The sequence below is a fragment of the Uloborus diversus genome, unplaced genomic scaffold, assembly GCF_026930045.1.
Source record: "Uloborus diversus isolate 005 unplaced genomic scaffold, Udiv.v.3.1 scaffold_1043, whole genome shotgun sequence".
Classification (NCBI taxonomy): Eukaryota; Metazoa; Arthropoda; class Arachnida; order Araneae; family Uloboridae; genus Uloborus; species Uloborus diversus.
In genome coordinates this window covers 15647-41891 of record NW_026557703.1, presented here as the reverse complement: position 1 = coordinate 41891, position 26245 = coordinate 15647, and the positions used below count along the sequence as shown (strand labels likewise).

Genomic DNA, 26245 nt, shown 5'->3' with positions numbered 1-26245 from the left:
TATAGCTATATCTTTATGAATCTTTATGAAAGTTGATGCAGAGTAAGGAAGGGAGATCCCTTCAAATTGAATTTTCAAGCTTCTACATACTGCTGAAACTTGATACTAATTTTATTTATTTGTTTTTTTCTAATTTTTTTTTCAAATATTTTATTAATATTTTCCATTTTGGAAAGGGGGAATGCGCCATTGCAGGGGGGGGGGGTTGAAGGACGCTTACAAGATGCAAACAGAATAATTACTGAAACTAAGAGACATTAAAATGAAATTGAAATTTTGAGGAATTCCTATGGTAGAAAAATAAATAAGAAAAAGAAAAACTTGTATTCGTTTATGACAAACCAAAGCTCACGCAATCAAGAATTGCAGCTGATTCATAATGAGTACTCTGTGATATTTTGAATTTTCCGTGAGAGGGGAGGAGGGGGGGGGGCAAATATGTACTGAAATTACACTTGTTCGTGAGACTTGAACTTTCGCGATTTTTTTGGTAGCCAAAATCACGAAAAATTAAGAATCGCGAAATATTTCAACCTTATACTGATAATTAACCTTTGGTTCTCTTCACATTCAATTTGCGAAGTTTTCAACTCGCAAAATCATCAATAGCTTCATTTTCCTCAAAATTATGTCTCACAAAAAAAACTGCTTTTGCAGTGACAACGCATTGAAATTTTTTTACGTTTTACTCCTCAGTGTCAAAATGTCGTGCTGCCATCTGACGTGTAATTGCAAAAATAAAATAGATTAGCACAAAATTTATTGAAAAAATTTTCTAGCTTCTAACATTTTCTTTCCACTGAAGTAAGAGATATATTATTTGAAATTAAAGACATTTATTGATTATTTAGACCAGTTTTTTGCCTTCTTTCCAAATTAATTTACTAGTGTTCCATCTTTTTTAATTTCCAAAATTGCATTAATTATTTTTTTTTTACGTCATGGCTTAACAGCATGTTTTTATAACACTGCCGTTTACAAAAAAACAATCGATTTTGCACACTTGACAGATAAACATTTCAAATAGATTTTTTTCAATTTCTGCTGAAAATTAAGTGCACAAGATTAATGAATATGAGCATGATGATTAGTACACATGAGAATGACTTTCTCATGGACATGACAAAAATTCACCATCCAGTGTACATGAAAAAAATAATATTATTTGCCCCTAAATGGGTTCTCTTTTTATTGTGTGAATAGATAAATTTTTAATTACTTTTTAAAACTTAATGGTATGCATTTAAATTATCTTATGTTTTATAAAGTATTAAAAAAAAAAAACAAATTTTTATTTTGTATGTGTTTTTAAACATTTTGTATTTTTTAAAATTAAAATGATCTACTTTGTTATCTTTTGCAACTTCTATACCTGGATTTTTCTCCGGTAGAATCCTTAACCTTTCTTCGTGCATACATTTAATAAAAGAACATTACTAAGAGGAGGGCTATATGTAATGTCACACATTTTTTCAACAAATTTGAAATCCCTTTGACACAAAGTGCCAAAATCTACCTTCCTTTCCCTCCCCTTGTAACGTGTGGTGACCGTCATATAATTGCAGAGGCAATGCTACTGGATAGCACAAATATGATAGAAACACTTAATTTACTTTATTCGAATATACACGTATTTACAGTACTAAACATGGCGCTGCTCTGCGTTCCGGAAGCACAACATAGAAGTTAAAGTACATAGAGAAGGCGCGACACTAGCGCCGCCGAATAGAGAAGAGGAGAGTCCTCACAGTCTCCCCCACTTAATTAAGAAACCCCCTTAAGACAATTGATAGTCCCTTAGTTATGAAGGAAGTCTTATATTCCTTTGAGAACGGCGAGGCAGTGGCACAGCAGGTTGGCTGGTATTCTGGGATGCCGCGGGAACATTCTGGTTGTCACAGGAGATTGCAGGAGCTTTCTCTGGAATCCGTGGAACATCAGAAACCACAGTTCGTTGTCTTGAATCACTGGAAACATTAGAACGGCACTCTCGAGAAGGGTCCTCCTCAAGGTGCATTGACACACCGGTCGAATGCAGTTGGTTAATATGTCGCTTTAGTTGTCGTCCTGAATCTAGCCTAATCAAATAATGGCGTGAACCAAACTTTTTTATTACTTTTCCAAACTGCCAGACGTTTCCGTTGTTTATGAAGACTCGAACCTGGACTCTCTCCCCCACTTTTAAAGATCTCACAGGACCACTGGAAATTTTTGATGTTGTTGGATGATATGGGAAGATAGAGTTCAAGCGAATACGAAATTCTCTGTTTAGATGTAATTCAGCTGGAGACTTGCCACAAGCTAGAGGGGTTGCTCTATAGCGAAACAATATGTTTTGAACCTTGAATGGTATTGAAGTTTGTTCGAGGAATGAAGCTTTTAATTTCCTCTTTAAGGTTTGCACATTTCTTTCTGCAAGACCATTTGTTGCAGGGTGTCCTGGAGCTATAAACTTTTGGAAAATTCCATGATTGGAACTGTTGGTGTGAAATTCGTCACTTTGAAAAATTTGAGCATTATCGTATACAATAACATATGGATATCCATGAGAAGAGAAATTTTTTTCAAGTAGATGGATAGTTTTGGAACTTGTTGGGGCATCTCTGATAACTTCAACTTCTGTCCATTTAGACTTGGCATCGACACACACCAAGAAGTAGTAATTTTCGAACGGGCCAGCATAGTCGAAGTGAATTCTGTCCCAATTATTTGCTGGAAGTTCCCATGGATGGATATACACTTTAGGTGGATTTGACTTTGTTAGGGCACATCCTTTGCACCCTTTGACTAATTTTTCTATGTCGGAGTCAATTCCTGGCCAATAAACATATTTTCTTGCGAGTTGCTTCATTTTCGTTATTCCCAAATGAGTTTCGTAAAGTTCCTCTAGTATTGTAGAACGTAAACCTTTTGGAATTACGACTCTGTCCCCTCGGAAAAGAATGCCATCAAGCAATGTAAATTCTGAATTTTCTCAAGTGTTGTTTAGCTTCTTTATTATTTCCTTCAGTTCTGTATCTTGTCCTGTTTCAGTCTGGATGGTCAGCGATGTTATTTGTTGACTTGAAATCTGGAATATATTTTCGGCGTATACTTGATTTGCTTCTTCGCCTATGAATTCATCAACTGACATTTCGGGCTTTTGAACTGGTGCCCTGGACAAGCAATCAACATTTTGATTTTCAGATCCCTTTTTGAATTGTACAGAGTAATCAAAACTTGATAAGTGGGAACATATCGAAGCAATCTTGCTGAAGTCATCCGAGGAAGAGCCTTGTGCGGGTGAAAAATTCTTGTTAGTGCTTCATGTCGGTAACCAGCTTGAAAGGTTTGCCAAATACGTAGTTGAAGAACTGTGTCACACCGAAAATGATAGCTAAGGCCTCTCGATCTAACTGGCTGTAATTTTGTTCAGAACTGGTGAGTGCACGAGAAGCATAGGCAATAGGTCGTTCTACGCCTTCTGTAGAGTGACTCAGTACTGCAGCAATTTCTGTAGGGCTTGCATCAGTAGTCAGGATAACTGGTAAACTGGGATCAAATGGAATTAGTACCCGATCACTGCAAAGTTCACATTTCAGTTTTATAAATGCTGATTCGCAAATGGCGCTCCAAAACCAAGGTGCATTTTTCCTAAGTAGACATCGAAGTGGATATGAAATAGTTGAAAAGTCTGGAATGAAACGGGAATAATAAGTTACAAGTCCCAAAAATCGTCTGATTTCATCGGCATTTGATGGCCTAGACATTTCTTGAACAGCACGGACCTTCTCTGGAGATTTGCTTATCTTGTTGTATTCAATAACATATCCGAGATATTCGATTTTCTCTTGAAAAAATGAACATTTTTGTTTGTTTAGGTGTAGGTCATAATCATACAATCTTTGTAAACAAAATTCTAAATTCTTCGTACATTCTTCTAGTGTTTCTCCGTGTACAATGATATCGTCGAAATATGATTCTGTTTTCGGTAGACCTTTAAGAATTTGAGAAAGAATGCGATTGAATTCGGATGGAGCCGTCTTGATTCCAAAACTAAGCCTATGCATGCGATAGGTACCACGATGTGTTGAAATGGTTTGGATCATGCTGCTGTCCTCGTCAACATTTAGATGAAGGTAAGCTTTGAAAAGGTCTAATTTACAAAAATATCTGGAATTACGGAGGCTATGAAATACATCGTCTATTCTTCGTACTGGGTGATTTGATTGAATTAGACGTTCATTTACACCACATTTGTAATCGACACATAACCGGACACCACCATTTGGTTTGGGAATTACTACCAATGGCGACCCCCAGTCACTTGCAGGATATTACTCCGTCTGCTTCCAGAGAGTCCAACTCCTTGTTGACACGTTCCCGGAGAGCATAAGGAACGTCGCGTTCCCTTGTAAAAACGGGTTTTACTCCGTCTCGAAGTTGAAGTGAAACTTTGAAATTGGGAACACACCCGACTCGTGTGCATTGATAGGATTAACCTGGTGAACAGGTGATCTTTGAACTGAAGTATTCGATGTATCTGCGTCTATTTGTTGAAGATCAATTCCTAATCCTCGAATCCACTGACGAGTAAGAAGAGCCGCACATCCTGCCGGAACGATGTGAAGTTCTCCAAAAATTTTCTTGCCTCGGAATGCAACATTAACATGTACTTTTCCTTTAGATTGAATGATGTCTCCGGAATATGTGCGAAATGCAATATTGGAATTTTCTAAGGGTAAATTTAAATTTAGGCGATTGAAATCAGTTTCTGACAATAGTGAAAATTTGGCTCCGGAATCGACTTCAAAATTTTGTAACTTCCCGTTGAGGTGAACAGGAACTATGTACTTGTCAGTATCCTGAGAAGCTTCGAATAAATCAATGACTTTAAATTGTGTAGAAGATCAGTCTATAGAATTAATCCCGTATGTCATTTCTTGATTGTATGCTTCAGGCGTAACAGTGTGAAGAGAATTCATGGAACTGGAATTACCTGGCTGGCGTGGCATCTTTAGTAGGACTCGACCGATGTATCGGCCTGGCCGATGCATCGGCGCCGATGGTTCAACGATTTAGCCATCGGCATCGGCGGCCGATGCTAACTTGCAGGAAACATCGGCCCATCGGCCTTAAAAACATCGAAAAGCCGATGGAATTGGCCGATGTTTTTGAAAAAAAAAAAGAGGACTTTTGTTGTTTTACATTTTAATACAAAGTAAAGGGAATTATTGTTTTCAAACAAAATTGCTTACTTAAATTTCAGTATGAATTTCTATAGTCACCCCTGAAAGAGTTTTTAATACTGCATTCAGGTACCAAACAAGTTAATTATTGCGTTTTTTCTTGCTGCTGGATGTATGTATGTATCTCTCATAAGTCAAAACTTAAAAATGGTAAGCTGTAGAAGGCTAAATTTTCGCATGTGGGATGTGCGCACGTTCTAGTTGTGCACTTCGCTTTTTGTTTTCGATCGGGTGTTCTAAAAAGCTTATTAACCGATTTTTTGTGGCTATTAATTACTTATTTCAAAGCAAAATTAATATAGCGTCTCAGACTGACGATCATTTAGTGATATATTGCAGAACTGGAGACCATGAAAACAAATATGAGATGGCGAAACCGGTTTTGTTTCATTTTGTTAGATTCCCGTTGAACCGACGGTAATTTTTAATTTTTCGATATTTGTAATATGAACCACAGTAATGCAGTCTTTTCTGTATCGCTTCGGCGGAGCTACATGTTTGGGGCCCATCGAAATATATTTTGGGGCCTTATTTCTCTATCACAGAAGTTGTAAAACATATATCATAAAGATTTTTGTAACTCCTACGGTGCCCCTATGTATATGGGACCTCTCGCGCAATCGCAACATTCGCTATATTTTAAATCCGCCACTTCACGTCAAAACAAACTCGGGTGCAAGTTTTAAAAGGGTTTTTCTGCTCAATATTTATGATTATTTTTAACTCTATTTTTTCTCCGACTATTTTTTGTATTTCCGAGAACACTTGCGTGCCCCTCCTCCCACTCCCTCAATTTCTGAAATTAAACTCTAGTTGTACTTCTGAGTTGTTTAAAACTAACACCATTCATAAAATTAGAGATTTTTTTCAAGCTTTATCTATTGTTTAGGAAGAATTTAGAGCATTCATGTAAGAAATTGATTAAAGACGTTTTGAATGGTGGCATAACTCGGAAAACAGGGACTTTTGAATTTTTTCTTCGGAAGTGCTGAAGTAGATTCAGAAACTCTTCCGAGACGTTGGTGGTAGCGGTTCTGTACTAAAAAAATTAAGTCGAAGTTGCGGCCGAAGTTTAACGTTGTGAGTTACTCCAAAAACAGAGGGTGACCCCCCTAACCCATCCTCCTCATTTCACGCATTTCTTAAATAATTAGCGGTTATTCATTTTGGTCAAGAAATGCCATCTTGCGTATTTCTTATACTTATTTCATCTACATTTTGTAATGCGTCATCTTTTTTGCATCATTAATAGCGATCGATTTTTTTTTCTGTTGTAAGTAACTATTTTTATGTCTTTATATAAAATCAAGGAATAAGTTATTTTCGTTTTCATCATATGTTTAATAATATGTTATAGAAAAGTTTCAAGGATTTTCTACTATGCCATTTTTTAAATTTCAGAAAATTATTGTTAAATTGAAAAATTTAATTTGAATTTGTTTGTAGTGCTGCATAAAAGAGTAAACAGTAAAATTGCTCAATATTACGTGTGCAAACATCAGATCAAGTAGTATATGTATTCAGTTATTAACTTGTTGTAAATATTGAGTTTGTTTATTGTAGCTGCGTTTTAAGAACCTCGCTCTTTTCATGGCTATTTCTTTTTTCCGCAAAACTTATGTCATTGTTATACATTTATGAAAAATGCAAACTTTTCTATTCATAAATTTTAAATAAGTATAAAAATATTCCTATTATGATTTAATATTGTAATTTATCTGTTACCTTTTTTGTTTAATTTGATGATTAAAATATGTCGACGTGCAATCTTTCCACTTTAATTGCGTAATTTGTTGACGGTTTCATAGTTTTATTCTTTTTTTTTTTTTGAATGATAAAACAACATAATTTAATGTTTTTTAACTATGTTTAGCTTACCTAAATCATACAATATTACAATATTACTGAAGGCTTTTGTTATGTGTTCAATTTAAAAAAAAATCAATTGGTTATTAAACAATATCTTTGTTTTTCTTCCTTTTTTTTTTTTTGGCTGTTGTTCTTTGTCTTCCATCATACAGCACACAAAAAAGTAGAAGCATTACTACACCCTATATAGATTGTACGTAGTACAATCCAAAAGTTCGGGGAACACGTTGTATAAAACCTTACCCAGAATAGTTCATATTACCGAAGCACATCCACCTTCAAAAGGTCATTTTGAGGGACTATGTACTTCTGCCAGTGTTCATATAACTTTTGGAAACACTCCTGGAAGCCATTTTTCGCTACCTTCTGTGATGCAGCTTTATCTTCTCCTGACGGAAGAAAGCGGTGTCCATGTAAATGATTTTTTTTTTTTTTTTGCTGGGAACAGGTAAACATCACACGGAGCTAAGTCCGACGAAATGTTACGTTATTTGCTTGTCATATCAGAGTATTGACCAATCGAACCGTGCATCCTCAACAAGAAAGTCGCCTTCTTCCCCACGATGAAGTTGAAGCAGCAGCGCAAGAGGCCTTATAGGAGGTTGTGACAAATGTTAGGAGTCCTTCTAAAAGCTATACGAACGTTGGCAGAAGTGTATAACCGTTCAAGGTGACTATTTTGTAGATACAGTGGTTCCCAAAAGTGTTCGCACACCCACGACTTTCAATGAAATAGGGCCCTATGGCATTGGTTAGAATTAATATTTCGGAATAGATATTTAATTATAAGATCTATGATCTATTTTAAACAAAAGTGCACGAAAATTTTTAATAAAACATGAAAACTTAATTTTGTAAAAATCAAAAACCAAAAAGTGTCGGAAATTTTATTTTACAGGTCTTCGTACACTTCGGAAAAAATATCAAAAAATTAGTAAATAATCTAACTTTATATTAATAGAATATCATGCAGTAACAATAACAGCTTTTAAACGTCTGAGAAGAGATTTCATTGTTTTTTCTGTCTTTTTTTGTGCATCTTCTGAGTAAGTGTTCAGTCGCACTACGAGTCCTACTGTTTCCAGTTCGCTTTTCGTTTCAATGGTGTATTTTCGTAATCTAGCCACCAGATATCTCCAAATATGTTCCATTAAGTTTAAATCTGGCGATTGAGGAGAAATTTCTAAGCTTAAGGACAAATTTTGAGGCACCAAACTCGAACGTGTGCTTCTTATCGTTAACTTGATAAAAAACAAAGTTGTTTCTGATTACCAAATTTTGGGCTAATAGTTTAAAATTGTTTTTTGAAATATTTAAGTGAACAGCATGATTCATTATTTCATCAAAAAATTCCAAATTTCCAAGTCCTGATGCTGTTATGCACCCTCACACAAAAAACACCTTCACCGTCCTGATTAACTGATCCAGTTAAGCTCTTAAGATTAAATTCCTCATTTTTTCTTCTGTTGACAATTATGCACTATTTTAACCCAAAATGTTAAATTTATTTTCATCTATAAGTAAGACGTTTTTTCAAAACGTTTTGAGCTTATTTATCATTTATTTTACGACGGAAAGCGTAAGTTTACTGTTTTTCGCGCGCACAAGAAATTTTCTGCGGGAAGGGGTCCCCTTTAATCCAGCTAATCAGAGAACTTGGCGAACAATTTTAGGTGAAAATTAAACGTAAAATGTTTCATCCAATTCTGCAGAAACTTTTTCAGCGCTCAAATGTGTATTTTTCATAATTTTTTTAACTGTAAACCTCCGATCACGCTTTGTTAACTTTGCCAGTTGACCTTTTGTTACCTTGTTTTCGATCCGATTCTTGTCTTTAAAGCATTTTATCAAGCACTTCACTATAGAATGGTATAAATTAACTAATTTAGAGACATTTCAAACCAATTTATGGCTACTGTGAGGGAAAAAAATCAAATTTCGAATCGTGTTTGTTGTTTTCTGCGCATACCTGCCATTTAAAAATAATAAGCAGAAGCTTAGGGAATAAATAAACAAAAAATTAATGGCAAATGACTTTACAGTGTCATTACAATGTAAAAACAATAAAAAAAACCACATATAATAATTTTAATCATGAATTTATTCGAAAATATTTCAGTGTACGATGACTTTTGTGGCGTATTTTTTCTCTGTCTCATCGTTTTTTGACAAATTTCAAAAATAAAATTTGGCAATATTTTGAGAAAAACTACTGGGTTTTATTCTGAATGGAATAAGAATAGTGTAAAAAAAATGGTCTTCATATTCGAATTCAGTTTTGCGTTATTTTGGTTTTACTACAAAATTTCAAAGTGTACGAACACTTTTTGGAGCCACTGTAGATGTACTTCGGTAATGTGAACTATTCACGATATTTTTATACAACTTGTCCTCGAACTTTTAGATCATACTACTTACGTATGATTTTTCAACTTTCTATTTCATAACGTTTTTGTGTAACATAAGTTTACACGCATGAAGACATCACAAGAGAATTTGCGATAATTAACTAAGGAGGCGTTCAAAATGGATATTTCGGTCATCTATATGTTCTTAGGTACATATGCGCTGGAAAAACTTGTAAAGTTTAAATTGGATGATAGTAAAATAAAAATTTAGGTCGAAATCTGATTTTTTTTTTTGGGAGGGGGGATTACAATTCCTTATTCCTAGAAAGGAAGTAAAGTGAAATGAATCAATGATCCTTTAAATCCTTGACAATCTTATCATTTTATTTCTGTTAGATTTTTTTTTCTTTTTTTTTTTTGCCATCGGCCAAAAGCATCGGCCATCGGCCATCGGCAATCGGCCATTTGAAGGAAAACAATCGGCCATCGGCCATCTTTGAACAATCGGCCAACAATCGGCATCGGCCCATCGGCCAAAAAATGCCATCGGTCGAGCCCTAATCTTTAGTAGATTTGTAATACAGACTTTGCTGACGTGTCCTATTTTTTAACAGGATCCGCATTTCAATTTCTGTTTATTGATTTTACATTCTTTCACTTTATGGTTATTCCTGCCACATCTTATGCAAAGATTTTCTATGCCTAGAGCTTTATAATCCGGTTTTTGTCTTTGATAATTAGATAAAGAACTGGAACGATTTTTTTGACATGGACGTGTAGAAGAACTGGAAATTTTATAAGTATCAAATGGCGTTTGACGTGAAGAATTTTTTTGTGTAAGTTCTTTACTTTCGATTTTTGAAGCTTCGAGAGCAATTGCTTTTGACAGAATATCATCGAAGGTTGTTTTATCCGACTGTAATATTTGTTCACGCAACCAATCGTCACGTAGGCCACGAATGAATTGTGCACGTAGGAACACATCTGCAATTTGGACAGATTTTTCACATTCACATTTTACTGAGAATTCACAGTCGGCTACATCGCGCTGTAAAGCGGCACAAATTCTGCAATCGATTGACGATCTTCTTGGTAAATATTTAGAAAATAATGCTGCGAAACAACAACATTCCTTTTTGGTATCAACATGCTTTGACTAAATTCTCGTATTCTAGCTGCTTGACAGGCTTTTCCGGTCCAAGGAAAGCTGCTAAGTTGTTGTAGTGTGTCAAACCTATGGACACGCATAAAAGTTGAGAAATTTTTTCATTGTCAGTAACGCCTTTCATAGTGCAGTAATTATCAAAACGTTCTAAATAGCATGAAAATTTTTCGCGTTTGGAATCAAAGTTCTCGAACGGAGATACATCGACTAAATTTATTGAAGTTTCATTCGAATGTTCTTTCGACAAGTGCTTTTCGATTTGTGCTAACATTGCCTGTTGCTGCTGAGTAAATGCAGCCATGAATGTATTGAACTGTTCAGCATCCATATTTTGAAAATAAAGTCACAGTTTGAAAAGAAAAAACAAATAAGAGTACCTGGAGAATCTTCAATGTTGAAACGAATTGACGGCTGTTTTCGATTTCGCCGTATTGTAACTTTTACCTTTCTTTGGTCATTTCTTCCTTATTTTCTTCTATCGTCGCCAACTAACTGTGGTGACCGTCATATAATTGCAGAGGCAATGCTACTGGATAGCACAAATATGATAGAAACACTTAATTTACTTTATTCGAATATACACGTATTTACACATTTACAGTATTAAACATGGCGCTGCTCTGCGTTCCGGAAGCACAACATAGAAGTTAAAGTACATAGAGAAGGCGCGACACTAGCGCCGCCGAATAGAGCAGAGGAGAGTCCTCACATAACGTATCACACTGTATTACAAAAGTATGTTGCTATAGTACAACTCTGCCGAATTTCCATAGCTCGAAGTTTATAACTCAAATAATCCTTTATCTCGCAGTTTTCATCGGGTCCCAAACTCTGGAGACTGTTGTAGAAATTTCTCATAACTCGAACTACCAATAACTCGAACGTCTTGGGACTTCGAATTATCGAGAGTTAGCTGTATGTCATGCCAAGCTTTTTTAACCTTTCCCTTCCCATTCAGCACAAACTGTCACAATTTCACAAACCCTCTTGCCCCTCAATGTGTCAATGTGTGAAATGTGTGATATTATTTATCATTAGTGGATGAATTCTAATACGACGTACGTACGAAAGATCATTTTACGTTTCTTTCGGAAAAGTTATATCTTTTTATTGTTAAAAAAGACATGTAGACCGGGAACTGCGTGACCGCAGAAACCGAAGCGCAAGGGGGGGGGGGGCTCCATAAAGGGCCCATTGACGTTGCAAATATACATTGCTGGCCTGGTGGAGGGGGGGGGGGAGGCAAAACTAAGTTTTGTTTCGACTTATTGCAACGAACCTGCCTTATATAAAATAAAATATTACATATTTTATGGCTATTTTAAATATTAAAATCATTTTTTTTGTAAAATAGTAAGTTTTTCTTCTTGATGCAGCATGATTTTCATTTGAAGGCTTCTTTTATTCATACATGTACATGGAACCATTTAAAATATAAAACCGTGTTAGGATTGATATTTAATATTTGGTAGGAAAAATACATTTGACATGGCTCAGTTGAGGAATTGAACTTGTGAACTAAATCCATTTTAAACTAAACTTTAAGAAAAAATGTATAGGAAAGACAATAGATGGCGCCACATAAAAATATGTAACCCACATTGTTATTTTGGCTCATTGTGTCAATTGTTTTCGTCAGATAGAGAACCGAATAAAATTTTTATTTGTAAATTGCTTGATTTTCCAAATTAATAATACATTTCCACGAAGTTATAAATGTCATTTTTATGTACTTGCAGTGCAGTTAGGAGCTTTTAGAGCTACCAGCTTGGAATACGCATTTTCTAATTTATAAAGCAAAACTAATTTGCAAAAATGAAAAGGCTTTACATGAAGAAAGAAACATGAAATGACTCTGCTGCAAAACAACTGATTTTCACACATGCGTCTAAAATATCATTCGCAATCTTTTTATTATATTTTTAATTTAAAAACGATCCATCCATACTTATTTAAAATAATGCAAACAAGTGTTTTATGAACAGTTAGTAATCCAACGTTGTGAAGCACAAAAATTGCAAAATTATTGCAATAATTTGCAATAATTATTTGCAATAATTTTGCAATGTTTGTGCTTCACAACGTTGGATTACTAACTGTTCTAATTTTCAGCACAAAGGTATTTATTTGTTATTAAGTGTTTTATGATTTTAGCAATATTGTCTAACTGTTTTGAGTTCAATGAACAACAACTGAATATTTTAATAGCACATAAGTTATAGCAGGGCTTCTCAAACTTTTCCGACTCACGGCACTTTTTAAAGAATTCAGAAATCTTCACCGCACCCTAATCTATGTCTATCATATCATACATTTACAAAAAGGGGAAAATGTGGCACATGTGACTTTTTTTTTCTTAATTTCTCAAAAAGAATTATCATTTTTTGGAAAAAAATTCCCTCATGATTCAATTCTCTTTTCTTTCTGCCATGGAATTTTTTCAGCCTTTTCAAAAAATTGTGTCTTTACTTTATGGAATTTTTTTAAAAAATTCTTCAATTGTTCACATGTGCTCCTATATTGGGGATATGTGAGAAGGTGGACTGTGGAAAACGCTATCGTCACTTCCCGAATCTTCTGAAGAAATTCTGCAATTACTGTTTTGTGACTACAAAATAACAGCAATTATGTGAAACTGTCATCTCAGATACCAATAAAAACGCTGACGTTCAATGTTACAAGCTTTGCGTTCATTGTTTAATGAAACATGTAAAAATTAAGTTTCTGTGCACAGTTTTGACGATGAGGATGATGGTGATGTTGAATGATGCTGCTGCTTTGTTCTAGATTTTTTCAGATATCACGATCTTTTTTAAACATATTTTACACTTTTTTCAATAAGATAATCACACCTAAGTTTTCATAGTAATAAATGATTGCTGCAATTTTTTAACTAACTTTTTCCCCTTATCTTCATTCCAAAGTTATAAACGGTAAGATTTCTTTCAGAAATGGAGTAAAAATTGCCAGGTTATTTAATAAATGGAATATATCAATCAGCTTGCAGTTCGTATTTTGAAACGAATACCAAAAAAATTCTTTATTTTAGTTGCTTATGCGTTCTGCTGCATTTTACGTAGAAAATAGAAATTTTAGCTTTTGGCGTCAAAACGTATTTTTTGAACTTATTTATTAGGAATTTCAGGGTATGTATCGAAACAGTATTACTTCTAGAGCATGTAGGTTTTGCTATAACTGACAAATCTTCATTTTTGCCCGAGGTTTAAGGAAGCCAAAAAGGACTAGGTGGCCATCTTTGATCCGCCACTTTAGATGGAAGCTCACATCCAAACTTAGGGCATTTTTTAAAAATTTATTCTATTTCCTATAAGGATCTGGCTCTGAAAATATTTCTTAATTATAAATTTGTGGTGCAAAAAATCCTGAATTTACTGGGCTATAAGTGCAAGTGGGAAAATATTACTTGTTCCTGTTGATCTAGGGAGACAGATTAATCGAGGAACTTATAGCAAACTCATTTTGGAAGACGTTGTCTTACCTTGGTCATAAAAATGCTTTAGAAACAAAAGATGGTCCCTCCAAAAGGATTTTGATGCTGCACATAGAGCTAAAGGCACTCAAAATTGGTGCATGACACATTTTCCGGACTTCATTGAAGCTCAAGAATAGCCACCGTATTCCCCAGATTTAAGCCTAATGGAATATTCTGTTTGGTCCATCGGGGAGACAAGCGTGTTTGCTTAACCTCATAAAACTTTGGCATAAGAAATCTTGATGCAACGAACAGGATAAAATATCGGTAAATGAGTTGCGGCCCATTGTCGAAAACTTAGTGACACGTTTAAAGCGTATTAAGGCTAAATGTTGCCACTTTGAAAATTTGCAAATATATTAGACAAAATAGTGTATTTTTATTAATTTTGAAGTTTGGTCGTAATATTAACACTAAAACTATAATGTATCATGTGTGTCCTAGTTATTTCTTGTCACCCTGTACCGTAATCAATGTTGGTAGGACAATATCTTCGAATCTCATTTGTAGCACGGCCACTTAAAACTTTAAAACTGAATATTTTCTTAAATTTTGCCTGTAAATACTTCAAAAATTTTTTTATTGCTTGTGATGTCCTTTAATGTGAATAGAAGAACATAGGGAGCATGTAAAAAGTTAGATTTTATATTTCTTTACTTTTTCTCTCGCTCAAAACAAATTTAACTCTGCACCAGCTTTTGATCATTTTTGCAATTGGAAATACGTATCTAGGATTAACGGTTGCGAAAATAGAGGGCTTGAAGTTTAAACGGGGACACATGCTGTGTATCTTCAACTGAAAATTAGCATCGGTAACGATTCTTCTTTCTAGAAAACGAAAAACATTTTTATGTAACTAGCAAAGGTTAGGATATATCTTTCAAACAGAATCCTTATTCAAAGTACAAAAAGCATTGTACCTCCTTCACTAAAATTGCAACATCGCTTTATCGAAGAACAACAATTAAAGCTCTCACCGATGTCAGCTGGATAAGATAAAATTTGAAAATTCTGTCTATTTTACACTTTATGTTTTGCAGATTTTTCATGAGAAAGATTGCAAAAACTAATAGATTAGGCACCAACAAAAATTATTTTAATAAAAATATCAATGTCCAGATATCACTTCAAAGTTTTTAGCAGTGATAAAAGAGATAAAGGAGGTTGTTGTACGCGTGACTTTAACTCACAGTTTTTAAGAAACTACACTTATTTTTCTGACTGAAGAACAAGTGTGCGAGAAGATACAATAGTGCTCGTGTACTGGCTAATGAACTTTTGTATTCTCGAGAATAAGCAATATTAGACTCTAAAAAATTATTTAATTTGAAATGCTGTAAAGATTCTGCAACATTTGTTATTTTTAGGAATTTTTTAATCATTTCCTATGTTGCCTTTTACGTATCAGTGAAGCCGCTATACCTTTTGTCAACTCATTCTTTCCAATGAGATCTTGTCGCCTCAGAGCAACTGTAGGATGTCCTGCTGTTGTTTACAAGCTTAGAAATCTTACTGTTACTCTTCAGCTTAGATATATTAATGTTGCTCTTAGGCGACAAAATATACTTTTTTTAGTGGTAGTAATTTATAATAAAACGCTTGATTTGAAATATTTGGTATTTTTAATCAACAAAAATAGCATTTTCCTTACTTGAGTTATGCTATTTTTTAGTTTTGAGTGCACTTAGTCAAGGGCGCATCTAGGAATGTTTTAAAGAGGGGGCGGTTGATTTTTTAACTACTAAGTATTGGATTACACATGTCTGGGGGGGGGGGGCTGTCACAACATTTTAATCCAAAACAACTAAAATATAGAGACTTAGTCAAGGTAATTGCGTTTAAAATTGCGTTTTAGAACTTCTATTTTGCAATAACTCTGTGAGAAGGTTTCGAAACTCCCACCACTAACATCATCAACGGTTATCTAAAATCACTTTTTGAAACTTTAGTTTTGAAAAATTACCGGAGGGTAGTCACTGAACCCATATTTCAACTAACACTACCTGAGAGATGTCTGCAGTCACATCTTTTAAGACCCAAATTTTGCGAAATACCCGGGGATGGCGCCCATGAGTCCTCGTAACATCGCGAAAAGACAGTCTGAATTTACCTTTCTGAAATTTCCATTCCGAAAACTTTCCAGGAGGGAGATTTGAACCCAATTCCTTTCCTAAACGGCATTAAATATGGCCAACACGTGTTTCGAACTTCAGGAATAATTGATGGCTAAGGGACCCTCAAGGGAGGGCCGATTGCTCCTCCCTTGTATCTGTCCTTGCATTTACAAATTTGTCACATGTATTCCTCCAAATATTTACAATTTACGATATTTCTTTAGTGAAAGCTAAAAGCCCCTCAATATTTAAGATTATGTTGCTGTCTTGAATTTTATGGAAACTATTTTTCAAATAAAACGCTATTCAGAGATGGAATGCAAAAGATTCTGGAGGGGAAAAAACCCGTTAAGGTTCACACTTTTTACATGTTATATTTAGCGGTTGTTGTTAAAATATCAGATTTTATGCGATAAACAAAATTATTAATTTTTCTAACATTTTGAAGAAATATTTAACTTTTTTACCACATTTTGTAAGTGTGAGACGGAGTTTCATTTAAAAAAAGCTGTATAAAATTGATTATGCGTGTATGTGTATGTTTGTGTGTGTATGCGTATGTATTTTCCCTTTACAAAGCCACAGTTAATGTTGGATTTTTTTTGATTTTTTTTTGTTACTGTATTCCATTATTTTCCAATGTCGTGCTCTTTTGCCAGTACAGATAAAGACGAAAGCTTTTCTTGTCCCATTCTGCTCCAAAAATAATTTTCTAAATTCCTGATTCACGATCTTTCAAAATACCTGAGCTGATTGGAATAATAACACTTATGGGTAAGAAATTTATATTCAGCGCTTCCCTAACTTTTTAGGCTCATGGTACTCTTTGAAGAATCGAAATTTTCTCACTGCAGCCTATTCTGCCTTTACTATACATAATGTCTATAATGATTGACACTGCTTGGCACTCCTCGTCGCTCCATGCGGCACCCCAAGGGTGTTTGGCACCAACTTTGTTAACCCCTCTTTTAGATATTTCTCTTTAAAACAACCCAGGGCATCATTAAAAGCTGTGCTAGTCTTCGTTTTTATCATTGAATATTATAGTTGCTATTCGCAAAACAATACTTCTTGCTTCGGGCAAGATATTTTGCTTGTAACTTAAACATTTTTATCTCCTTTTTAGCGAACAATCCATATAATACTGAACTCATAACCAACAATAGAGATACATATTTATCATCAAATCTTGCGGTAATTTCGTTAGAATCTAAATCTATTATTTTTTTACAAAACATTAATTTAATTTATTTCTTTGCAGTTTGCATCATCATGTGAACTTTTATCACCTGTTCTAAATCCATTTAGAAGTTCTATCTTTTTTTTTGCGCATTTTTAGTGTATGTGAATGCAGTAGACCCTATTTAATCAAGCCCTAGTTAATTCGTATCAAATTGACACCTTTTTTTTTTATAATTTCACAAAGTAAACGTTCGCTATTCACTGAAGGGAAACTTTTTAGGCGAGGGCTTAAAATTTGGATCGGCAAATTTTTTGTTTCACGGAAATGACGTAGTTAATTTATAATTGTTGTAAAAAGCAATATAAAATAATAGTAATTATAAATTAAAAAATACTTCCACATTTTAATTGTTGCCAAAAACAATGTAAAATATTAGTAATTATAAAGTTGGTTTTGTTAATAAACTTAACAAATTAATTTCAAAGCTGAACTTAAGCAGGCATACATTCGTGGAAATTGGGCATTTTAAACTTTGCAAATGATGCAGATTTTCAAAGATGTCTTTGATTCAAGTCAAGTCCTCAGTTTGAAAGCGCAATCTACATTGCTTAAGTTAGGCCTTGAAATTAGTTTGCTAAATTTTATTAACAAAATTAACTTCATAATTATTATTATTATTGATTATTTTCTTGGCAGCAATTAAAAAACGGGTTTCGAGTATTGGTTATTTTTTTTCGTTGTCTGTAATCTATATTCTTCATTCAAATATGCAATTTTATGTATATATATACTTAAGTCGGGGGGAAGGAAATAAAGCGTGGCGTAAGAGAAAAGTGCGAGTGAAGTTACAGTTCATAATGTTAAAACCTTTTTTTTTTCTAGGTTAATGATGACGCATTTGCAAAATCGTGCTTTACATTCAGACACCACACGTGCTTAAAGCAACGGACCCATGGTTAGCTAAGCAACGATGTGAAAAGTTGTTTTTACATTTTTAATGTATATTAAACAATGCGATGTAATACAGTTACAAAACGTGGTTTTTTTATCCTAATTTATAGTAAAATCTGTTTATTTAAGGATTTGCTAAGGATTAAGGTTTAGAATCCGGTTTATCCGGATATTCGATTCTCCGAATTTCTTTCAGTGTGAATCAGACCAGATTTACAAGATTGTACCGTACTTTTTTTTTTTAAAAAAAAAAGGAAATTTTAAAAGTAACATTCTTTATTGAAATTATATTTTGTTAAAAAATATAATTTACCGGAAAAAAAATTTAAGAAAAGTTCAAAAGCAATACATTTTACGCTTTCTGTATTTGTTATTTACTGCTATTTCAGCTATTCATGAAAATATTTACTATTTTCCAATCCGCTTTGAAAAACGCAATCTTGTTTCACCTGAAAAAATATGCTTTAGAAATCAATTTTCTTGAACCTACTGACGAAAAAATATTTTCCACCCTCCATCTTTCAAGTTTTCTTCAAGTCATGTCTTGAACATGAAATTTCTATGTTTCTGATTTCGTGTTATAAATAAAAGAACCGTAGAGGCCATTTCCTATCCATTTTTTTGTGATTTTATTTTATGTATTTATTTATTTTTTTAATTTCAGACCACAGGAAAAATGTTCACAAAATCAAAATTATCAACTCCGAAGGAAAGATTTTTTTTTTTTTTTTTTTTTTAACAGACCATATGTAATTTAGAAAAGCAATAAAAGAAATAAAAAAGAATGATTTTTTGGAAAAGTGACCCTATTATTTGTTGGTATTAATCTGAAAGTAAGTTTTTTGTTTCATGTAGTAATAACTTTCTGAGAAAGATTATATGTGAGGCAGAACGTAAAGAAAAAAAATAAAAATCAGGGTCTCCTTTGATAAAAACATCGTGCATGTTTTCCATATCGTTATAGCTCGAGAATCAAGTGGAAAATATTACGGGACATTCTCACAAAAATAAATAAATTATGTTCGACACATTTGAATTTTATTATTACTTAAATTAATTACTTTCAATGAATCATATATTTTAATTGATTCTCCATTTAATTTCCTTTAACCAAGGGTCAATGACATGTGCCCAATAAATTTATGATTTGCTAAAAATGCAGGACATCCAAAGTGTCTTTGACACATTTAAAAACTTCATAAAAAATCAACAAATCGTCGTAAAATATGCGGTTTTCATCATAATGCTTCACAGGTTCACGATTTTTTTTAATTACGTCGTAATAAAAAAAAGTAATTATACGTAATCGCTGTATCATCACAGTAATAAAAACCAATGTCATGTGAAGTGTTTACTCGATTTATTCAACAGAAAGAAATACCTTTCATTATCAGAGTTCAATGCATGTGCCGTTTGTAGACATGGAATTTCGAGCAAAATACGGTGCACAAATTAATCTCTGATAATGAAAGGTATTTCTTTCTGTTTCATTAAACGGTTAAACCCCTCACAGGACGTTTGCATTTCTTACTGTGACGACACAGCGATTACTTTTATAACTACAGTAAACTACCGATTATCGACTGAATTGGGTGGCACAAGTGCCGCGGATAATAAAAATCGCAGATATTCCGCAAAAAGGCTGACTTAACTTGATTCTCTTAACGCCTAGTGGCGCACGAGGCCGCTAGGGTGGCATTTCATCCCGACCGGTTTAATGCCGCGTCCCTGGCACTCCCCCAGCTGGGCCAACTAAAGGCATTTCTTTCTTGTGTGGTCATCTGACGCCAGGTTAGTTTTGGACGCCTGCGCTTCTTCTTGCCATCAGGGGTCCACGTGAGAGCAGTTCTTGCAGGGTCTATTGCCTGCATTCTGAGAACATGTCCTATCCATGACCATCTGTGCTTTTTTATCAGTGTGGTTACCGGCTTGCAATTTGTACATTTGTACAGGTCTGAATTCTAAATTTAATTTAGCCATTATATGAAAAGGTTGAGGAACTAATAATTTAAAAATTGTTCTTCCTCAAAAACTTGGTTGCATTAATGCAAAATAATTTCTACAAACAGTTGAAAAATATAAAAACCAGCAGGGGTTCTAAACCTTTCAGAATCAGCGCCCCCCTTTGAACATTGGCGGGAGCTCACCCCCCCCCCCACACACCCTCCGTCAATACGAGGACACAGTAAAAATTTGAAACTGAAGCTTGTTGGGATAGCTGCAGCAGGTTATTAAATAAAAATATTGATAATTTCGTAAACACATTTAATATTACTACACATAACTTTGTTTTGAGCATAGTCTTATTAGAACATAGAAAATTAAAGAACTGAATGCAAATAAATTGGAAGCAATCTAGGACCTGGATGAGGTTGATTATCAATAAGCAGTGCTAAAATTTACAAAACTGAAAAAGAACGCGTAAAAGTTGTTTTTTGAAATATTGAAAATCATTTGGCCGTGCTGGCAAAAAATTTCAAAAAGTATTTTCCTGCTGACGACAAATTGATAGCAAGTTGCGAGCCTGTTAGAGATCCATTTCATAAGATTCCCGAAGGACTCTTCATTGATGAGGAAGAAAAATTCATAGACTTTGCGACAAAAGGCGAAGCCAAAAGACAATTGAATAATAAATCACTGTTTGAATTTTGGTCAGGAGTAGAAGATTCATTTTCTGCACTAAAAACAATGGCATTTCGCATTCTATAACCATTTTCAAACCCAACTTTGGGAAACTGTATTTTCTGCTGTGGCTTCTTTAAAGACAAAATATAGGTATCGGCTAAATATAGAAACAGAACTGAGAGTGTTTTTTGCTAATATTTAGCTTTTCTTCGAAAAACTAATCTTCTTCAAGACAAGCCCAAGAAAGTCACTAATAATTACTATTTTTTTCAAAAAATTGGTATGTTTTTACTAAGTTCACACACCCTGTATTTTGTTTTGAAACAGGAAGAATAATTTTGGTCGTCTAAACTTCAATTCATTTGGGCTTAAAATATGATTTAAAATTGTACTGAACTTCAATAGCAATTTAAAATATCAGTAAGTTATATTCGTCACACGCTCACAGTATTATAATGTAACTTAAAAGATATCAATAATTTTTTTTTTCAAGAAGCATAACTTCTGTGCTGCCCTTTTGAATTCTGTAGTCAGGAAATAATATTCTTTTTTTTTATATAGTTAATTTCAATTGTTAAATGTCCATTATATTGCGTCTGCATAATGATAAAAACTCATTTACTTCTTTTTTTTATCTCTTGAAATTGCAGACATCACATAATTTCAGAATCATAATTTCATCTTGTTATATACATATAACTTTTTTTCTCAGTTAGAACGTTTTTAAAGGCTTATTTGTCCATTCTGTTGGCCAAAACATTTAATATCCATTCATTAATTATTTATGAACCACTTATTATTATTAACCACTGATAATTTTTTAGCCACAAATGAAAGAAGAATCGATTAAAAAAAATCTGAAGCGTTATGCTTTTTTATGGAAATAATGCTCCATCCCAAGAAGTAATATTTATTTAAGAAGCTATTTATAGCATGTGAATATTGAACTTCGAACAAACACTAAAAATATTTTCTTAGCATTAACGTACAATAAATTCAATTAACGTACATGAACCATACATACAAATCTAAAAAATCATATTTCTGTGAGTTGAAAGAAAACTTTTCAATCCCAATAGTACGCCAACAAATCATCTTCCTCGAAACTTAAATAAACAGCAACAACAAGTAAAGACTGAATCATAAAAAATATTTCCACGGAAACTCAGATTTAGCAAAAGTGAGAACTGCTTTACTAGATGCAACTGGTGAAGCTTATGGCGACTGACATTTGTTTATGCTTCTTATTTCTTTTTCAAGCTGGTGCATTTGCTTTTTGAGTAAAATGCAGAATATCCGAGATGTCTTCCTATATTGGAAAGAAAAGTGAAACGACAGAAGAGATTTGAGTTCTTAAGTTGAGAGAATTTCGTTCTGCATAAAAATCTTAGTATGCGCAGCACCTGTTTCACCCATTTACGTTTCTGCAAACGCAGATAAAAATATAAATATAAGAAACTTAAAGCAAATGTTATTGATAAAACTGTCAGCAAGGAATCTTGGTATTTACTTTGCTGTCCTATCAATCTAAGAAATTGTTATACTTGTGAGACATATTTGCAGAGAAAATAAATTAAAAAAGTCCAAAAAAGAATATTAGTTTCAGTTTAAAGGAGTACATGCAAATATTGTTAGACCAGACATAACAGTGGCGCGCACGAAGGAGGGGTCCAGGTTGCTGGACCCTTCCCATAGGTCTTGATTTTTTTCCTCGATTCATTACGATTCTATGTATTTTGTACGCAAAAATAATTTCAAAAAAGGTAACAATAATTTCAGTTCTAATAAGTGAAAAAATAAAATACTCATGTTAAAAGATTTTTAAAAATATTGTGCACTTGTCCTATAACAAGACCATTGCCTATAACAAGTAGAATGATGATTATAAATGAATACACTGTAATAAAACCATGTTTGTAGTTTTGCAATTACAGATTACATTAAATGAGATTTTATGAACGTCTAAAATCTTACGGTGATTATGCAACTATGAAACCATTTTTTAATGATGAGAAAAAGTGAACACGTTTATTATTTTGCTTTCTGGTGATTTATTTAAGTATATTTTATTAAATAATGCTAATTATTTATTCAATAGTTTATTTTGTACTGTTTTTTGTTCTCGAGAATCGATAAAATCAAGTCAATATGTTTGACGGCTTATTGAGGTATGACATGAAAATGATGCGATGCTTTCGATCTTGGACCCTCCCTCTGCAAAAATCCTGTGTGCGTCACATTATAAAAACATGGTGTATACTTCTTTTGAAAAACAAAATGCTATTCATCTTATTTTTCTCCATCTTCTGCTTGTTATGAGGAATTTAAAGTACTGAACAAAATGGTTTACTGGTATTTAGCTTGGAAAATATTGAGTTGTAGTTCGGGCAAACCTAATCTGGCAGAGTAGAAATGCTGTGATTAAGATTCGCGTAGCCTTCTGCTGACAGGTTAGCTTTGCCCCAACTATAGATATAACGTGTTCTTACTCATTTAATACTAAAACTTGTTGCGCAAAGTAATAAAATGCATGTTCAGGCGAAAGAAAAAAAAATCCTCAAATTCAATTTTATTTTTAATGTATTTTAGTACCTTTCTTAGGGTACCATGAAACCCATTTTTTATAAATATCTTACATATTTTAGTCAAAGTTTTTAAATGGCATCACCATGTTCTTACGCTATCATTTTGAGCGAGAATATTGACAACATATTTGTTTCACAGCTGGAAAAACCTATTTTTACGTAAAACAGGTAATGTTTCATTACTCTATAGTTTATAGACACGCAGAAATAATAGTATGTGCCAAGAATATGCCAGTTGGAAATAAATTGACATATACACGCACACACACACACACCACAATGAAGAATGAAAGAGGAGGAGGAGGGATAGCGGTATTTAAAAGTGTGGAAGAAACGCGGTGTAAAACTAGTTACCAGGTGCGAAAAAACATTTACTGTTTAAAAATGTAACAACTCCACGCGTGTGATGCAAAATGTGTGTTACCTTCAACAATACCTAATAGTAAAACGAAAAAAATGTTTTTTTTTTTCTTTTTTAAATTTTCAATTAAATCTCTCCTTGAGCTGAAGTTGAGTCACTGAGATGTGACTAGGCAAAATGGATAGCGAAAAATTTCGCATCACTTGGTATCCGTATCGACACCTAACTACCAGCAATTTTTGAGGACATAGAGTGAAATACATATGTTTGTTTGAAAGATGGCTTAAAAAAAAGGACATAACGTCAAACGATGTGGAAAGAAAACAATGGGCATTAACTGTTTGATCAATGGGAACTAATTACCAACTGTTGATTTTAATGTATTTTATCGTTTAGACAATTTTATCTTTAAATTCTTCTGTCTCGAGTTGAGAGATTTTTGGAGAAAAAAGGGAAATGGAATTCATCGCCACACACTCAGCTGGCAACAGCGCAGAAATAATATCTAGGAAAGAAATGATAGATGATGCGCAGCCATGGTTTTCAATTTTGTTTAGTAACACTCTAGTAAAGGATCAATATCCAATATAATCCTTCTTAAAGTGATGGATGAGCACTTCAAAATTGTACACTCCATGTTTTTATTATTTTTTCCGCCAGAAATTCATAACGCGGCACTCCTTATGCTTTGTGAATAGAAACAAAGTGAGAAATATTCCCTACACGTATCCGATGGAAAATGAGAAGAGTTTTGCTTTATCTCATTGTAGACATGTTAGATGCTTTATTTATGTTTTAAATGCACTTTTTGAATTTCACATGCTTTTATGCTGGTGTGTTTTGTTCACGGTTTGGTATGTTTTATGCATTGTAATATATAGTCTTTTAAATTGGGTTTAAATAAGACGCTTCGTTTGATCATGAGTATTTATGTAGGTAATCACTCTTTAGGATATTTTATTTGTATACGCAAGTACTTTATCTTCAGATAAAACAAAACCATGTAATAAAACTGATTTAGCCCAAATATTTTTCTTTACATTTTAAAGAAAATCTTCAAACAAAAATACTCTAGAAATTCGAAAAGCTTATTTAAAAATTCGATTCAGTAAGTCAATTTGAATTTAATTTTTAATTAAAAAACAACATTTTTTTAAATCGATTTTCCGTATTATTTATCGTAAGGTAATTGCAATTATTTTAAAAAGGATTATGGGCCTAATCTAGAAAGTTTTAGGTAGGCATACTAAATATACGTTAATTATGAACCATATGCATGACACTATGTATGAAAAATACATTTCATTCATGCCAAATTAAGAAATCGTTACAACTAATATTTTTATTTGGTTTAAGAAGTTTGTAAACGGGGCCTTTGTGGCTCTGTGGTAAAAGCTTCGCTTCATGTACCGGAGGTCGTGTGTTTGATTCCCACCCGTACTCTGAGTGTTATTTCCTCTCAATGTGCTATAAATATTTCTTGTATTGTTTTATCTCCAAACAAATAAAGAAGTCCAAACTCTCGAGGAAATGGCACCAATGTTTCCGTGGTCTATTTTATTAAAACATGTGCACGTCTATCTGTCTGTCTTTAAGTCTATCTCCTGCGAACTGGAAATGTCTACCAGGTTAATATTAGTATCGTTGGATGAAGGACATCCAGAGGTAGCGATTCCGTCAAGTCTCACTCCTCTACACCAAAGAGGACCGGAGATAAGGGGTCGGACACCCAGTTCTGAGGACATCAAGGGATGCCCTGGCGCAGTGAAAAGTTTGAAATTCAGCAATTGTGACCCGATGCAGGTGGCATTTAGCCATTGCGGGTGGCGATTCGGTGTTGGGGAGCGAAGCAAACAGGGGATAGAGCCCTCTAGTATTTATTATTTAAGGACACATAGTTAAGCACAGATAAAGCGCAGTACGCGTAAATTTTTTATTATTTTTTTTCTATTTTTGGTTATCAATTATACTTGAGCTTTATTGTACAAGCTTGCATATTTGGTTTTCACCGAAAATAAAGCACATAAATAAATAAATAAATAAATAACTAAAATAATTTGAAATTTGACTCCTTGAATTCAAATTATGTTTTTCGCAATCACGAGTGTGTGTATGTAGGCGTGTGTGTTTACGTGTGTGGGGAGGGGGTATATTTGTGTGGGGGTATGTGTGTGTGTTTGTGTGTGTATGTGTAGGTGTGTATATGTGTACGTATGTATATGTGTTTGTGTGTGTAGGTATATGTGTGTGTGGGTAGGTGTATGTGTAAAGGTCGGCAAGTAAGTGACGCAACCTGGAGACGGTTTTCGCAAGAGGGAGCAGC

The 26245-nt window shown here is 33.8% G+C and overlaps 1 protein-coding gene across 1 annotated transcript; it reads right to left on the bottom strand.

The window, feature by feature from the left end:
• Nucleotides 1-1801: 1801 nt before the first annotated feature.
• Nucleotides 1802-2547, bottom strand: LOC129232076 (uncharacterized). The gene is given in 2 exon segments (XM_054866312.1): nt 1802-2496; nt 2499-2547. Coding segments are annotated over 2 exon segments (744 nt in total).
• Between the last annotated feature and the right edge of the window lie 23698 nt (nt 2548-26245).